Source organism: Garra rufa, chromosome 4 (genome assembly GCF_049309525.1).
Source record: "Garra rufa chromosome 4, GarRuf1.0, whole genome shotgun sequence".
Lineage (NCBI taxonomy): Eukaryota > Metazoa > Chordata > Actinopteri > Cypriniformes > Cyprinidae > Garra > Garra rufa.
The window spans coordinates 37,101,894-37,120,712 of NC_133364.1; the positions used below are offsets into that span (position 1 = coordinate 37,101,894).

The following is an 18,819-nucleotide window of genomic DNA, read 5'->3' on the forward strand; positions in this document are numbered from 1 at the left end:
CTATAGACAACAACTCAAACCAAGTATATTTGGGGCACTGTACATTTTCATTAAAAGTCTATAATTTTTTAATAGTCTGAAATTATCAATATTTCATTAACAATATTCTTTTTTTTTTTTTTTGTCTCTCTCTCCATAATATCATATTAATCACATTGAATTAGATATTTGGTAAAATGTTTCATTTAATTACGTTACTATATATATATATATATATATATATATATATATATATATATATATATGGCACTTTGGACAGAATCTCATACAATTTCTTTAGTAGTTTTCGTATGTTCAGCACAAAATTGAACGCCATCTATTTAAATAAGAATCTCACCTATGAACCTTATTCTTGTGCTCACCTAAAAGGGACTTTTATTTTGGTTTTGTGACATGACGACACAAGTCTGCGTCGAGCTCCGGTGTTTGTTGTGGTTCGACTGGAGAAAGGTTTGTGTTTTTAATCGTTTAAATGAATGCAATCTATTTAAGCAATTGTATAGGTTTTGCAAACTCTGTAAAATGGCTTCATTATTCTTGAATGCAACACTGTAATACTTTATCTCACGTTAATGCTGGTTGTTTTCTGTTAGTGAAGCGCATCTGCCTCTCATTTCTCTCTTTATATTGTCAGTCAGTTTATTAAACACGAATTCAGTCATTTCTCAATTGGTGATCACAAAAACTGGGCTTTAGCATGTTTCAGGCAATTAAACCACACGGTTTTGATTCAATATATGCTGATTATTCACCGAAGTGGACTAATAAATGTCTCATATCAATCAATAATTATGAATGTAATCCAAATAATGACTAAATATAAAGTGTCTAAGCTGTGTTGTTAATTTGTAGTGCTAGTTTTGAGTATTTCTGGTTAATTTAAGTCCATTAACTTTCACTATAATAGAGCTTAGTTTGCTTTATTTATGTATTTGTTAATTCTTCTCATCTTTAACACAGAAAACATCTGGCAAATCTGATAAAGATGGCGTTTATTAAAGAGGAGACTGGAGACATAAGGATTGCAGAAGTGTTCAGTCTGAAACATGAAGACACTGAAGAACAAATAAAGATGGCGTTTATTAAAGAGGAGACTGAAGATGTGAGGATTGAAGAAACGTTCAAAGTGGAGGATGAAGATAGTGACGATGGAATAGGTTTGTTTTCATTCTCAAAGCTGAACTCATTTGATCCTTATTAAAACATCCAGCTCTACGGAAATGAATGATGTTTTTAATAGTGTCATAATTAAAGTGGTTTTATTTGACATTTTATGTGGACAACGTGTTGAGATCACATGACCAAACAAATACTAATGCTGCCTTCAAGTGCAGCTGAGAAGATCCTTATTAAATTATGAGGTTGAAAAAGATAATACAGAAAGTACCCCTAACAAATCAATGGCCGTCTGTACAACTCTCTTATTGTTCCTTGCCATTTCTTGAGCAGTTTTGGTAGATTTTGGGCTGGTACTTCTGAAAGTCTTCATATAGCTCCCTGTGGTTGTATTCCAGATGACTGGAGATTAGTTGTATTTCTTCTCGATGTGGGTACAATTTTTTTAGCATGACTCACACCATACCCATATTTATGATACAAACATTGCCATCTATCAGACGTACTGTTCTTTTCAGGCACAAGTTCTTCTCTGAGCCACTAGGTTCTCCATCACACCTGGTCTAGCCAATAGCATAATATCTCCTACTGTGGAGGCGGGTGTAGAAATATTTAGGCCCCATTTGCTTGGTCAAATTTGGATAATCTATGCATGCAACACACAAATGTTTGGCACATAAAATGAAATTTATCGCACCTGTCTTGAGGTTAAATACTCCTGGAGGTATTCAAGCCTTAACATACTTTATGTCAAATTCTAAACTCTTTAAAAAAAAATATGAACTGTTATACTTAGAGAACATATTGCTGTATTGTTTTCCCTTTGATTTTTGTTGTTTTCTTAAATTTGATTTTGTTTGGTCTTGAAAAGGTCTTAAATTTACCCTCATAAACTTGCAGAAACCATAATTTTTTTTTTTTTTTTTTTTTTTGCTTACCCCATTGGCAGATTGTTTTGCTTGTTCAAATCAAAATTGCACTTAATTTTAACTTGGCTTTTTTTCCGAAAACAAGAAACCCTTCTTAATCCTGATTTAACTATTTTTAGATATTTTGGCTGGAAACAAGACAAAAAAAAATCTAAGCAAGAAAAGCATTTTTTTTTTTTTTTTTTTGCAGTTTAGTCTTTGACATCACATTCAAATATTTCACTTAAAACATTGCTGATTAATGTTTATTTGGTTATTTGCAATGTACAGTGTGGTTAAAAAAGTAGGTTCAGTGTACTTTTACAGAAGTATATCTTGACTCGAGCTCAAATACACTGCGAAAATGCTTTGCTTAGATTTTTATTTTGTTTCCAGCCAAATTATCTAAAAATTCTTAAATCAAAAAGGATTTTCTAGACAAGTGCAAATTATTGTCTTGTTTTCAGAAGAAAAAAATGTCAAAATTAAGTGAGTTTTTACTTAAAACGAGCAAAATAATCTGCCAATGGGGTAAGAAGCAGACAACTAAATTATTTTTCTTAGCCCACTGGCAGATTATTTTGCTTGTTTCAAGCCAAAACTTTAACTTAGAACTTATTTTTTCTAAAAACAAGAAAGTCATTTTTACTTGTCTAGAAAATCCTTCTTGATTTAAGAATTTTTAGATATTTTGGCTTGAAACAAAACAAAAAATCTATGTAAGAAAAGCATTTTTTGCAGTGTGCTTTAACTTATGAATAGCTTGTAGCTTGTAGTGGCCTCCCCAACGCTGTCAAAAACTAGATGTAAAATAAACCCTGCATGCGGGTCATTGTTCTCTCGACTTGTGCTGATGTAAAATTGCAGTAATTTTTATTCAAGTGACCGAGGGGTTTCCCATTAAACCCACTGCATGGGTCCCACCCAGAGGTGTAAAATACTTGAGTAATTTTACTTGATTACTGTACTTAAGTATTATTTTGAGGGATTTGTACTTCACTCAAGTACAATTTAAACGGACTACTTGTACTTTTACTTTAAATATGGTGAACAGAAGAGAATTCATCTAATAAGTCGCAAATAATTATCAATGTTTGCTGAGAAAAAAAACTCTAAATGCCCCAAATAAGCAATTAAAAGATTAACGATCCTTTTAGACAGTGACGTTGAATAGACAACACAAAAAAGTGGTCTTTCAAAACGTTAATGTTGTAGGACTTAATTCTACGACTCTTCTCATTAATTAAACACATGCTCTGTCTGGAATATGTTTTATGCCTCTGCATCACATCTTGCTCTTCAAAGGCATAGTTCACCCAAAAATGAAAATTCTCTCGCCTTTTACTGAACCTCTGGCATCCCAGATGTTTATGACTTTCTTTCTTTAGATGAACACAAGCAAAGATTTTTAGTCCATATAATGCAAGGGGACAGGACCACTTCAGAAACCAAACACAGCGGTCAAGTTTAAAATATTAGTATTTGTGTTTTTCCTACATATGCCAATCATTTAACTTAAAAAAAAAAAAAAAAAAAAAAACTGATTCATTAACAGAGGTTGCATGAGTTGCTGTCAAGTGTCATTTTTGGATGTCCCATACACTTGCGTTATATGAAGTGTTTTCTAAAACTTTATATTCATCTGATAAATGAAAGTCATAAAGGATGACATGAGGGTGGAAAGGATCCCTTTCACTGATTTTTCTTTTTCGGTGTTTCACTGTGCTGCACTTTAATTGTTTTGCCACTATATATATATATATATATATATATATATATATATGTGTGTGTATATATATATATGTATATATATATATGTGTATGTGTGTTTAACTTGTGCCATTGCATTTGGCATCTTTCTCTCCCTTTAACCATACTTCTGTATGTCTTTCAGAAAATAAGTACTTCTACTTTTTTAATACTTGAGTACAATTTAAAGTTGTACTTTTTTACTTTTACTCAAGTATGTTTTTGGCCAGATACTGAGTATCTGTGCGTTCACTTGAGTACAATTTTTGAGTACTTTTTACACCTCTGGTCCCACCAGTAGAGGGCGCAAGCTCCGTGTGAACCATGCATCCTACTCCATCAGATGGACACAAGTGGAACGCAGCCCCAGAGCTACAATTTTTTGCATTATTGATGTCTTGTCTGACACACCCATTACAGGTCTTAAGTACATATGTGACCCTGGACCACAAAACCAGTCATAAGGTTAAATTTGACAAAACTGAGATTTATACATCATATGAAAGCAATACATAAGCTTTCTATTGATGTATGGTTTGTTAGGATAGGACAATATTTGGCCGAGATACATATATTTGAAATCAGAAATCTGAGGATGCAAAAAAATCTAAAAGACTGAGAAAATTACCTTTAAAGTTGTGCAAATTAGGTTCTTAACAATGCATATTACTAATCAAAAACTACATTTTGATATATTTACAATAGGAATTTTACAAAAAATCTTCATGGAACATGAACTTAATTTCTTAATGATTTTTGGCATAAAAGAAAAATCAATAATTTTGACCCATGCAATGTATTTTTGGCTATTGCTACAAATATACCCCAGCGACTTAAGACTGCTTTAGTGTTCCAGGGTCACATATTTCCAGTTGAAATTAAATATTGAATAGAGGACAGTTTTATTTTGTCTCTTACTCATTGCAACCGATCTGTTGGAGGTCAATCTGACGTAACTAGAGAAGAAATGCCATTCCAGAGCGAAAGCAAATGTTCAGATTTGATTAAAGATTAATGATGCAACTCTTTGACTTGGTTGCAAACCAACACAGGGACAGTGACTGAAATTGCAAATTTGGATCGCTTTATTTACAATTGTGAGTAAATGAAAACAACCAACCACCAAATGAAAATATAGATATATACAGTTATATACGATGTATATAAAAGTAAAAGAAAATAAGAAAGAAACTCAAGGAAAAAAGCAGAGGGCCTAATACAGAGCCCTGTGGCACTCCACCTGATAAAAAAGTGCACTAAAATACACTTTGAGTATACTTAGTACACTTTTCAGTAATGTACTAAAAGTGCACTGTTTTTGCGCACTAATTTTGTACTTATTGTACTAAAAAATAGTATTAAGTATATTTTAAGATAAACTTATTATCATCTAAGTGCACTCAACTGTGCTATTTTGAGACACCATGAAATTGAACTAAAATGTGCTTTTAACATACTATATCTGTATTTAAAAAAATATGTAGTTACAACTAGAAATACACTTGAACCCTACTTTTAAACATTTATAAATATATTTATGACTAATTTAAAGTGTACTAGTAATATATTAAAAGAATATACAAATTGTGGAAAAAGTGTGCTAAATACTGTATTAAAAGTGCTCTATTTTCCCAAACTAATTTTGTATTTAATGAACTAAAAATTAGTATTAAGAACATTTTAAGATAAACTTAAGACCATTTAAGACACCATGCCCGGTTTCACAGACAGGGCTTAGGCTAAAACAGGATTAGGCCATATTTCAATAAGGACATTTAAGTAATTTTATAAACATGCTTAGAAAAAAACATTACAAGATCAATCAGAGCAATTTTGTTTCAGTTGAAACAGCTTAGACTTACATTTTAGTCTAGGACTAGGCTTAAGCCTTGTCTGTGAAACCGGGGGCATGAAATTGAACTAAAATGTGCTTTTAACATACTATATCTGTATTTTAAAAAACTATATATAGTTACACTTGAACCCTACTTTTAAATGTACTTCTACTACAATACATTACTAACAGATTTTTTATTAAAACAATTTAATGTAAACTTAAAATTACCACACTCAAAATCGATTTAAGTGTTAGTGCTAAAAGTGCATTCATATTAAGTGTACTTAAGTACAACTTTTGGAAAAAAATGTACTTCTACTGCAATACATTAATAATATATTTTTTATATATTAACTTATTTTAAACTTAGGATTAGTATGTAAACAGTCTACTAAAAATCAACTAATGTTTAAAGCATTTAAAGCACACTTTCCAAAAACACACTAATAAAACTCTTTTGTATGTTTTTTCTTCAGTATACTTATTTTAGTACACTATAAAAGTATTTAAGTATTACTGGTATTTAGTATACTTTTTTCAAGTGTACTAAAGTCCTACTGAAGTGTAAACATACTTCTAATTAGTATATTTATAGTGTATAACCATCACACTTTTATTTAACACAAAAATAGTGATGCACTAAAAATGTATTTGCGGGTATTTAAGTGTATTTTCATTGCATTTAAGTATTTTTTTTTGACCTGGGTACATTTGATTGCAAAAAACTCTTTAGCGCCAACTAGTGGCCGATTTCTTTCAAGATTCTTACAGACCTTTAGGGCCATGAGTCGAACATGCCCACCAAGTTTCGTTCTGATCGGCCTCCGTTATCCTTTTCTAATTGATGCTCAAATTTAATTGGTTGATGGTGGCCTTGTTTTTTGAGATACACCAATGTCCTCATAGCCCCTTATGGCACATTGGACCAAGACACTGCGATTTTCATTGGACTAATGACTGTCTTGTTATAGCCTTTTTATGTCTTTCCCTCTTATAGCACCACCAAGTGGTGAAGCGCTGCAATTTCTTTCATTTGACCAAAGCTTAAACTTATACACATGTGTACCAAGTTTGGTGAAGATATCTCATTCTATTCAAAGTTATAGTCATTTATAATAAAAAAGGCCCCTCACTTTAGGAACGTTTTGGCATTCCGATGCAACACTGAGTTTAAATTTAAACTTTTTTTGATAATTATTGATATTCACTGTCCAGAGAATATTTCTGCATTGGTTTGGTTCCAATTGGCCAAAAAACCTAGGACTAATTCACAAAAGTAGATTTTAGACACAACTCAATTTTACGGAAAAACGAGGCCTCCGGGACCCAATAAAGTTATTTTTTTGAGTCTATGAAACATGGTTTGGGAGTTACAAGCACTTTTGCATTTTTGGTCGCTGTAGTTTCTACCATTCTACCATCTGACCAAGTTTCAAGTCTCTAGGCCTTACGGTTTGGGCTGCCCGTTCAGTTTTAGGGCGGAATAATAATAATAATAATAATAATAATAATCCTTACAACTACAATAGGGTTTAAGCACTACGTACTTGAACCACTAATAAAGACAACTCTATGACTCTTAATTCTCTGGGACTAATTGTTGCAAACCAACACAGGTTTGCAGTTTGCTTTATTTACAATTGTGGGTAAAAAAACAACAAAAAAAACAACAACAACCAACCACCAAAAGAAAATATAGATATATACAGTTATATACAATGTATATTAAAGTAAAAGAAAATAAACAAACCACAGGGGGGAAGAAACTCAAAGATAAAAGCAGAGGGCCTAATACCGAGCCCTGTGGAACTCCATACTTTATTTTGACTCACTTCATTTACGCAGGACATAAAACATTGAAGACTTGTCCACAAATGCCTAATCTCAAGCTGTCCATGAAGATGTTGTGACCTATGCTTTTGAAGATCTAATACCTCTAGAAGAGATCATTTTAGTAAGCATGGTTTGTCGAACAATGGGACTTAAATTCTGAGTGCTAATGTTCACAAAAATTACCATAGTTGAACAGATAAACCGAGTTTAACTTGTACTTGTCTCTTTTCATCCTAGACCTGATGGCAATAATGGAGGAGATTCAAAAGCAGTATAAGAAACAGGGGAAAGATCAATGTGAGAATAATGAAGCCAATACTGGAGAAGAAGCTGAAGAGACTTCATCACAAAAAAACACTAAGAAGATTCAAAGTCGTGTCATCTGTACAGTATGCGGAAAGTGTGTCTCGAGTCGAAATGCCCTTAAAATCCACATGAGGATTCACACCGGAGAGAAGCCTTTCACCTGCCCACAATGTGGAAGACGTTTTATTGAACCAGGAGGCTTTCAGAGACACATGAGAGCTCACTCTGGAGAGAAGCCTTACACCTGTGACCTGTGCGGAAAGAAAGTCGCAGCAAAACTAACCCTTAAAAGCCACATAAAAACTCACGATGACGACGATGATAGGCCGTTTCCATGTGAGCAGTGTGGAAAGCGCTTTAAATATAAAAACTCTGTTCGTATTCACATGAAGCTTCATTTGAGAGAGGAGCGTTTTATATGTCGTCAGTGTGGAAAGAGTTTTACAGACCAAAATGACCTTAGGAATCATGTAAAAACTCACATTGGAAATAAGCCTTTCATGTGCGATTACTGTGGAAAGGCTTTCAAGAACAGAACATGCCTTAAGGTTCACCTTGTCGTTCACACCGGAGAGAGGCCTTTCACCTGCTCTGAGTGCGGGAAGAGTTTTGGTCAGAAAGCATCCCTTAGAACTCACAAGAACAGCGTTCACAATAAAGAAAGATCCTACACCTGTCCAATATGTGGAAAATGTTGCAAAATTAAAGGAAATCTTAAACTTCACATGAAGCTTCATGCTGGAGAGAAATCCAGTTTAAAACGTACTAAAAACACATGAAACTTTTACTTTTTCAAGTCTTCATTTTGGTCACGCATTGGAAAAATGTTTTTTACAAAATGTACCTGTTATATAAATCCCATGCGTTCTTCCAGATGATTTTTTTCTCAACACCTTCACTTACAAGCAATGGCTTCTGCGTGGTTGCCAACTCTCCCGCATTTGGTCAAACAAATGAACAACACATCTCCAAATAATCTGCTTATGGGATTGTCCCACCAGCATGGGAATTGTTTTCAAGATTCAACTAAAATCACTTTGAAGTGAAGTCATTTCATATGCTAAAGGTGGCCATCCTCCATAAGCACCTACGCCAGACCAATTTATTCCAATTAGTTAAATTAAACCCAAAATTACAAACCAGCATTAAACCACTCCCTCATTTCGCCATATAAACGGCAGAGTTTGCTTTCTGATGCTTGCTTTCTACTTTGAACCCTTTCTCAGAAGAAACAAAGCATGGTAATGAATAGGGTTGGGTATACACCGCGTTCCAAATTATTATGCAAATTGTATGTAAGTGTCATAAACACAGTTTTTTTGTTTTTTCAATTAAACTCATGGATGGTATTGTGTCTCATGGCTCTTTGGATCACTGAAATGAATCTCAGACACCTGTGATAAATAGTTTGCCAAATGAGCCCAATTAAAGGAAAAGTACTTAAGAAGGATGTTCCACATTATTAAGCAGGCCACAGGTTTCAAGCAATATGGGAAAGAAAAAGGTCTCTCTGCTGCCGAAAAGCGTCAAATAGTGCAATGCTTTGGACAAGGTATGAAAACATTAGATATTTCACGAAAACGTAAGCGTGATCATTGTACTGTGAAGAGATTTGAGGCTGATTCAGAGCACAGACAGGTTCGTGCAGGTAAAGGCAGAATGAGGAAGGTTTCTGCCAGAAAAATTCATCAGATTAAGAGAGGCGCTACTACAATGCCATTACAAAGTAGCAAACAGGTTTTTGAAGCTGCTGGTGCCTCTGGAGTCCCGCGAACATCAAGGCGTAAGATCCTCCAGAGGCTTGCAGTTGTGCATAAACCTACTATTTGGCCACTCCTAACCAATGCTCACAAGCAGAAACGGTTGCAGTGGGCCCAGACATACATGAAGACTCATTTTCAAACAGTCTTGTTTACTGAGGAGTGTTGTGCATCTTTGGATGGTCCAGATAGATGGAGTAGTGGATGGAACATGTCCCAACAACGCTGCGACCACAACAAGGAGGTGGCGTTTTTGGCCGGAATCATAGGGAGAGAGCTGGTTGGCCCCTTTAGGATCCCTAAAGGTATTAAAATGACCTCGGCAAAGTATGTCGAGTTTTTGACTGACCACTTTCTTTCATGGTACAAAAAGAAGAACTGTGCCTTCCGTAGCAAAATCATCTTCATGCATGACAATGCACCATCTCATGCTGCAAATAATACCCCTGTCATTGGCTGCTATCTGCATAAAAGATGAGAAACTCATGGTGTGGCCACCATCCTCCCCTGACCTCAACCAGATTGAGTACCTTTGGAGCATCCTCAAGCAAAAGATCTATGAGGGTGGGAGGCAGTTCACTTCAAAAAAGCAGCTCTGGGAGGCTATTCTGGCATCCTGCAAACAAATTCAATCAGAAACTCTCCAAAAAATCACAAGTTCAATGGATGCAAGAATTGTGATAGTGATATCAAAGAAGGGGTCCTATGGTAAGATGTAACTTGACCAGTTAGGATGTTTTTGATTGAAATAGCCTTTGATTTCAGTAAATATGACCACCTAATGCTGCAAATTCAGCAAATGCCCATTTTCAGTTCTTTACAACCTATACAATGTTTTAACTCTGTTGTGCATAATAATGTGGAAGAGTGCATTTTCAGTTTTTTTATTTTTGAAATAAATACTGTTATCATTAGGAGGTTTGTTCAATAAAATTCGAATTATACCCTAATGGTTGATGACTTAATTATACTGACTGTCATTTGCATTGACTAATTATGAAAACCAGTGAAAGATATCATTTGCATAATAATTTGGAACGCGGTGTATTTGAATTTTATCAATTCCTAATTCAGATTCCAATGAAAACTGAAAAACCAAACATTTAGATGTCAAACATGTTTATTCTGTCTTTTGCATACACTGTAAAAAATGAATCATGAGGCTTGTAATTTTCATTAAATAAATTGATGTAATCATTAAAAATAATGTCCATATTTCGTTAAAAAAATCAGTTTTCTGTATTTCTTTTAAAATATTGAGAACATTTCACTAATAAAATTAAGAGATAAATTTCACATCTATTTTTAAGCAAACTTGGGTAATTTTCAGGCTAAATTTGAGGAACCATTTAGGCAAAAATATTGAGGAACAAAGGCTTCATATTTTTTTAAAGAAAATTGGACCAATAATCCAATTTTGATTGAGTCACCTTCATTTGAATCTCAACAACAGCAGTGATCGGACGACATTTTGAGTGAGCAGACGAAACGTTAAGAGGTAAGTTAAGCCCCTTAATAATGTTTACATGTATTTGGATTTTTAAAGATATTTCAATAAAGACATTCACACTAGTACAGGAACATAGTTTTAGACTCATTTTTGAATCTTAACAACAGTGATAATTTTGGCTGGCTGGAACAATGACCACGTCGAATTTATTCTTTTTTAAATAAAGGTATCCAACTATGCGATGTAATTTGATGTAATATAGGAACCGTAATTTGATATCTAGCTCATAAAACTCCTCACATGCACTTTCAGAGGCTACTGCACAAAGCAAAATAATTGTGGCCATGCATCAAACAAGATACTGGTCAGTTTTTATGATTAAACTTAAAAAACTTCTAAGAGTATTTCTGTGCTTATATATTCGCTTCAAATTGTAAAAAGGATTAGATTTTACCGGCGTTATTTTCAATTTCTCATTCATACTCGACGTTAGAGGGCGCCCTCTCACACAAAGCAAGTCGCAAAAGCCATAGAGCCATAGAAGCAAAACAACGTTCAAAAAATACAAACATCTTTGCGGTAAATAAGGCATTAGTGTTCACGAAGGAATCTCAGGTATGTCCACAAAGAATAAAATTTAAAGGTCGCTGGCCTGCTCTGTTTGACGTTCTCCAGGTAGAAATTTTGAATTTTCTGTATAGTAATTTAACACCATCTCAGATAATAATGTGGTTGTCAACTGAACATATTTCTAATCAGTGTTTGTGTGATTCATTTTTTAGATTAATGAAGAATTTAGATACTTTTCACAATATTTTCCTGCAAAGGAGGAACGCTTGGGCAGATTTTGAAGAAGAAAATGGGTGCCTTTCAGCAGGTATTTTGATTATTTTTTATTATTATTTGATTGGTATTTTTCATTATTATTGGGTAATATTACTAATTTCTACACTTTTGTTGCCTGAGACACCACATCAAGACATAGAAGAGACAAGAGATGTTGTCCTCCGTTGCTTGGTCAATTACCTAGGTGAAAAGGAGGAAGACCTTATCCAGGAGTACAGTGTAAGTGTCTAAAACTACTTCAGATGTTTATTGTTTAAGAAAACTGCATTTAACATTTTTGTTTTTCTTTACAAAATGAGAAATACTGCTTAAACATGACTACTTTCCTCATGTAAACATGGTTTGTTTACAAAAACTTAGTGTCAGCTATATAAATGCAATAAAATAGCATTGCAAAGATTTCTGAAAACATCTTGTCTGTCATAAGTCATACTATACTTGAGTTTTTTGTAGTTTCAGTCTTCACAGTCCACTGAAACACATTTTGGGTTTTTAGTTTTACAGTGTTACAGAAATATGAATCTAGAAATGGAGTAACATTTTTGAATATCTTGCACACATAACTGTATAACAGACCTTCTTAATAAAATACACTGTTTATTTTACAGTGTGACAATGAGGATGTGCAGCAAATTCTCCTGCAGCACGTGATGAAATTTGCTGTCTGCAAGAAGGATGACCAGGAGTACTTCAGCATTGTCTTGAAGGGTGCACAAGTCATGGCTGGCTTGAGAAATCTGGCTAGAGCCTACGCAATTCTTCTTGGACTCACATATGCACTAAACCTCACCTATCCCAAACAACTGAGGCACACACTCGAGGCCTTTCAGAAGCTTTTCTTGGAACTGGACGTATACAAGTTTTCCCCCAAATTACAATCACTCGAAAACAAACTTGTGTTAAATTTTGAGAGACAAATTTCATTGTGAAGTGAAGTGAGCTCATGTTACCAAGTTTTGGTGAAAATGCCCAGCTGTGATTGATTGATTTAGGTTTTGAGATCATTCAGCAGCTTGTTCAACAACAGATTAACTGATTTTATGTGATCTATTCTATACACAAGTTCGGCCAGGTTTTGTCAAGAATGTAGAATTTAAGATTTTAAATATGCAATATTCAAGATGACATAAATTGTCAAATTATTTACGTTTTTCAGATCTTAAAACGGCTGTTTCAAAGACAATTTTACTGATAGCGTTTACAATTTTGATACAAGTTGAATATTGAATAAAAGCATGTTTAACACCAAAAATGCATTATGTATTTATTTCTTTATAAAATGTTTTTTTTTTTATATATATTATATATATATATATTATTATTATTATTATTAAGTAATTTTTCTTAATAAATATGAGTAACTTGTGTTTTATTTGCTTAAAATAAAAAAGCTCATTCTACTAATAATATTAAAATCATCATGTGTTTGGCTAAATAATTTAGGATTTTTTACATGATTTCTTCAAGTAAATTCTACTTAAAAAAATCAGGCCTTAAAAACTGCTTAAAAATAATACGTGTAATATTGTTACCATATTTTTTTTAAGTAGATAGCACATCATATTTTTTACAGTGTACGGTTTTACCCAAAAATACCACAGAGAAAACAGCTAGACTAATATAAATTTCCAACATTAAATTGTTAGAGACAAGTAATATTAGGAACAAACAAATCAATTTGCAATAGCATAAATAAAACAACAAACAAATGAATGTCAGTTATAGAATTTGAAATCAAAAGTGTAAAAACACTCAATACTTTTCCTTCCATAAATAAAATACTGATTCATCCTCATTAAATTTATGAAATGTGTTTATTCAGTCACTTCATGACTTTCTTTTGTTCTTTGATTAACATTAAAGGATAACTATTGACAAAATGCAGCCTGGGCTTTTTTTTTCTTTCTGTAAACGAGACAAACTTATATCTAAAAGCATAATTACGACAAACGAGCCATGTTTGAGATTGACCGTGATTTAGTTTTGTGGTCAGTGGCCGATGAATGGGAGAACTAGGGGCATAACTTTGAGCGAATCAAAATCGATATTTTTACAACACTAAGACAGCTGGACACAGTCAAACTTTGCTCAAAGTATCGCCTGGGTCTCTACACATAAACTCCAGCATTGAGAACATTGTTTGTGTACACAGAGTTTACTAAAAAGAAAGGTTTTGAACAACTCACTTACACTGTTTGAGTTTCCACTGATATAAATATGCCGATATTATATAATTTTGGCAATTGTTTTGTAAGCACAGATTTGGTGGCATTTCTTTAATATATAAACACTAAAGTGGAAATCAGTTTACAAAATAATGTACATTTGACTGAGAGACATTACAGAAACACCATGCATTTCTAGTTTTTCAAGTTTTTTTTTTTTTTTCTAGTTGTAAAATGAGGTTGTGTCATGTTTGTGACAGCATATGTTATGAGGATACAAAAAAATATACTTCTTGAGCAGGATATGCTTTATTGACAGTTATCAATTCATCACAGACAAAATCACAAGGCATGCTGGGTAACTAACAGCACTAACATACAAATTAAAATCTTTATCTTCATCTTTGCAAGAGTTCAAACACTGCTAGATTGATTAAACAATGACAGAGAGCATTAGGTAAAAAAGGTGATCTTATAATTTACCATTTCACCTACAGGAAGAGCAAAACCATACAAAGCCGCAAAACTGAAAACCTTTATTCCACTTCCGTTTTCACCTCCACAGATATAGGCTCTTCTTTTTCAGCGTGTTCTTCTTCATCATCATCTGGCAAGCTTTTAAAGAATTCCTCAGCTGCTGAACGGGGAAATTCATCTCCGTTTGAAAGGTTTACATTTAGATCCAATGCACACTATCCGAGGCTTGCCTTCAGCTTCCTTTTAGGCAAAGTCAGGACGTCTTTGGTGTGAAAGACAAGGCTAATATGATCCCACACATAATACTGAAATGAACGCATGGGTTCTGTCAGTACTGTTTTTCCATGGATTACAATTTGAATTGTGTGAGTTTCACAAATGGCTTGGGCTCTCCAGATGATTTTTTTTCCATCACAAGCAACCAATGGGCTGGATGTTAACTCTGGAAATCGACAGAACTGCTCATTGAACTCAGGGCTGTGAACAAGAACAACATACTCAATCTCCTTCCTGAAAACTTTGGTCCCATATATCCGGAGAACGGGCTCTTCACCATCACATTTCTGCTTCTTGTAGGCGTCCATCAGTTCAGTCAGAGGAAACGTGAAGCGGAAGTTGCCGTAGCGTGAGATTTCAAGGTTGAATTCAGGCGATGTGGTGAATTGACTCAGGAACTGCTGCTGAGCTGTTTTTTCTTCTTCGCTTCTGTTTGGAAACTTACTCTCTAAGTAACGCTCCTCAGCTGCTCTTATATCAGTTTGATTAATCTTCAGGCTCCACCATGAAAATGAATCTTTGTCAAGACCCTTAAATCCTCCTGACTTGAAGATCTCTTCAACTCTTGTCTTGTTAGTGACATGGGTCAGTTCGGTGATGTCGAATTCAACAGGAGTTGGATAATCTGGGATGACTTTGGAAAGATAACTTTGAACTTGTTGTTCTTGTAGGATTATATCAGGTTTTGTTTTCATATCTTGTATGGTGACGTGTTCTCCCTCATAGAATAAGTGTGGTTTGTTGCGCTCATTGATTTCCACTCTGAAGCCTGTCTGAGAAGACCAAGTTAGGTAACATTGTTAAAAAATACAGGGGACACAAAGTAAAAGCAAAGGACCTTTAGTCATGCAATCAGTGTGCAGTACATAATAAAATACATCATGAAAAGGCACTATTATATAGTTAACATATGCTAGATGATAACTGATAAAGATTACATTCTTTTTGGATTTTTGTTCTAATTACATTTTAGTACAACAGTAATCATTTTGTTCACCAAATCTAAGAACATTAACACGATGATAAATCCTGTAACGTTACACCCAGCTGAGACCAATTTGTATTTAGTTAGAAGCCATTCTGTTAGGAATTGCTTGCTTACTGCAGTTGCCATTTTATGAGGGTTATGCTATGAGGCAAACGGTGGTATTCTTCCTCTCTGAAAAATCTTGGGAATTCGCAGTCTATAGCTAGTCCAGGTTGGGGTGAAGGCTACAGTTTGTCTGGTCAGATCAATGATGTCTCACTTAAATTATCCAGATGGTCTTTATTGAATGTGGATAAATGTGTGGCTCTGAAAATACAAAATACAAACATGAGTATGAAGATAAATATATACAAACACTACGTTAATAATGTTTATTTAAAATGACTGTTCAATGGGAATAAATGTAACAGATAATATCACAACCTATGTCTTATAATTAATGGACACTCATTTCTACTTGGTAGTTTGTGTGTGCGGTAAACTCTGCATGAACTGTTCCCATGAGCATCGCTGCTGCGCACTTACTGTTACTGAAGCTGTAAACAACTTTAGAGCGCATGCCCCAACTCATGCAAAACAAATGAAACCAGTTTTTCTGCGTTTTCCTAGCAGATTTATATCTCTGGAGTAGGTTATATTTTAGACTTTACTGCTGGTCATTGTCTCCCAGCTTCATACTGTTTTCATGTTGATCCAGTGACCATGACGGCACATATATCAGCATTACAATCACAGGAGGATGGAGTTAGTTCAAAATGCTTTCATTTATTAGAGAATTGAAAATTATTTCTATCTTTTTTCCACCCAATGAAAGCTTTGTGAGCACACACAAAAAATGGACACACTCAATTCACAAATTCACGTCAAAATAAACACGTGTGAGTGAATGTAAACAAGTCATGTCATGTCATTACATATTGTAAGATGTAATTGAGCTCAAATTGCCACATTAACATTATTTTCCAGTTTGTTACTTTCAAGTCACTTTAAAACAATCTCTTATGTATAAACCTTGTTTAATTCCTCACGTCTTTACATATCTTCTGTCCCTTCAAAACAGTTTCTCACAAGACAGCTCTGGGTTTTCTATGTAACATAAGTGAAGCAGAGCGCATTTTGGGTTGACATGTTTACATGGTGGCCAGATGTTTTGCGATTAGCTTGTTTTTATTACATTTCAAACTGGACCCCCATAGGCTACTATAAATGCACTAATTGTCATGGTTTGCAAGTTGTCTTTCTCTGTGTGTGTGTGTGTGTGTGTGTGTGTGTGTGTGTGTGTGTGTGTGTGTGTGTGTGTGTGTGTGTGTGTGTGTGTGTAGCTATGTCTACATTAATCCAGAAAAATTTGAAAACTGAATTTTTGTTTTAAAACACTCTCTGTCTACACTTGCATTTTCCAAAAGTTTGTCATTCACACTGAAACATCAGAAAACCTTCAATTCGCCATAGACATAGAGTGTATGTGTAAAACCTAATAACAGTATTTTAACAGTAGCCCAATTCCATGTGGACTTGGCAGCAATTAAACTGAGCTAACTTTGGTTTCTTTTGGCAGGTTTTGGGCTGGACATTTTTACAGGATCTGGCAACCCATGACATGCTGCTATCTCATGAATCAACTCTGAAGTTTACTTTCAGTTTAATTTTTTTGCCATTTTAAGCAGACAGAGTCGACCATTTACCAGAGGGAATATCTTTAACAAAATCATCAGCACAGGATTTTTTTGTGTAGCTACTTTTTTGGAAAAACTGAAGGATTTCTGTGAATCGGTATGTATGATTATTTTCTCCTAAAAAACTATAAATAAATAAATATTGTTTCTTACATTGTGCTGATTCTTCTGAAGTCTAAACAGCATTTGTGTTTCCATGTGAATAACCTTAAGTATCTGAGTGATCTTGGTCTTTTGTCATTTTTCTCCAGCTCTCAAGATCAATTCAGACGAACTATAAAGGCTATTGTTTAACTTTTTTTTTAACTAAAGGTCATTGTTTAACTTTTTATTTTCATTTTTGTATTGTTTGTCATTTATATCCAGAATCAGTGGAGATCAACCTGTTCAGAGCCATCATGAATGACACACAAAAATCCAGAAATGAAAATTCAAGGTACTTTTAGTAACACCTTAAATATTTATGTTAACCAAGTGTTTTTCATAAATAAAGTTTTTTAAATAAACATTTGAATAAAATATGATTATAATACAACATTTTATACTATCATGCATTTTCTACAGGAGATGGGAAATTTTTCTTATGCTTTGTTTGTTGTATTTGATATGGCATGATTATTTTGGTCAATATTGAAATTATTTCAGGTTACAGGTGTAACCATGGTTCCCCTTTAAAAGCTGCATTTAATTAGTGCTTATGAAAACATTGTTTGTTCGACCAGTTGTGAAGCATGTGCGTCAAACACACCAAGAAATGATCTTAAATCACCTCAGTCTGTAAAATTATTGAATTAGGTGCAGTGTTGCAGGTTGCTCAAGGAAGAGGTGTCCTGAAAGTGTGTGATGAGGCTGGCTTAGGGTGACCACCTGCCAATAAATCTGTTGCGGGACACGTGTGAGACTGATACACTTTCTACTGTTATGCTGTTATGTAAATACTGATTTACATCCTTTATCATATGTACTGATTTATGTTTCTGAGCGTGCACATGTAAGCGAGAGAAAACCTGTTCATTTTGTGTGAATGAAGAGAATCCACCTGCAAAGGAGGGATTTGTGCTTGCCCCCGCATAACAATAATGCGCTCTCGACATTTGTCATGCAAATAAAGTAATTTAGGCTATGATCCCATTTATCCTGGATACTATGTGACCTTGCACTCTACTTTTTATGCTTTCACTTTAGCAACCATTGCAGCACAAATCCAGAAATTCCAGAAATCTAAACCTACCTCTAGGACTGGGTGGTATAATGTTATGTATCATTAAAATGTCAACCATAACAGATTTTTTTCATTTCATGTATACAGTGACATGTAAATTAGTGGGTGTGGTTAACTCACGTGTAGCATGCATGAAACTGAGATGCTACCGTTAACATGGAGAAAGACAAAGGAACAGATGAGAAGGATCCACAAAGATTTCATTTTTTA

The 18,819-nt window shown here is 34.2% G+C and overlaps 1 protein-coding gene and 1 long non-coding RNA gene across 2 annotated transcripts; both read left to right on the plus strand.

The window, feature by feature from the left end:
* The first annotated feature begins 403 nt into the window (after window positions 1-403).
* Window positions 404-10,966, plus strand: LOC141333960 (uncharacterized). The gene is made up of 3 exons (XM_073839112.1): window positions 404-450; window positions 961-1,157; window positions 7,681-10,966. The coding sequence occupies exons 2-3, from the start codon at window positions 986-988 to the stop codon at window positions 8,526-8,528; spliced, it is 1,020 nt and encodes a 339-aa protein (XP_073695213.1). The 5' UTR covers window positions 404-450; window positions 961-985; the 3' UTR covers window positions 8,529-10,966.
* Window positions 10,967-11,496: 530 nt separating this feature from the next.
* LOC141333998 (uncharacterized) lies at window positions 11,497-13,037 on the plus strand. The gene is made up of 4 exons (XR_012355451.1): window positions 11,497-11,634; window positions 11,742-11,836; window positions 11,926-12,024; window positions 12,414-13,037. It is a non-coding gene; the product is annotated as an uncharacterized lncRNA (long non-coding RNA).
* Window positions 13,038-18,819: the final 5,782 nt, after the last annotated feature.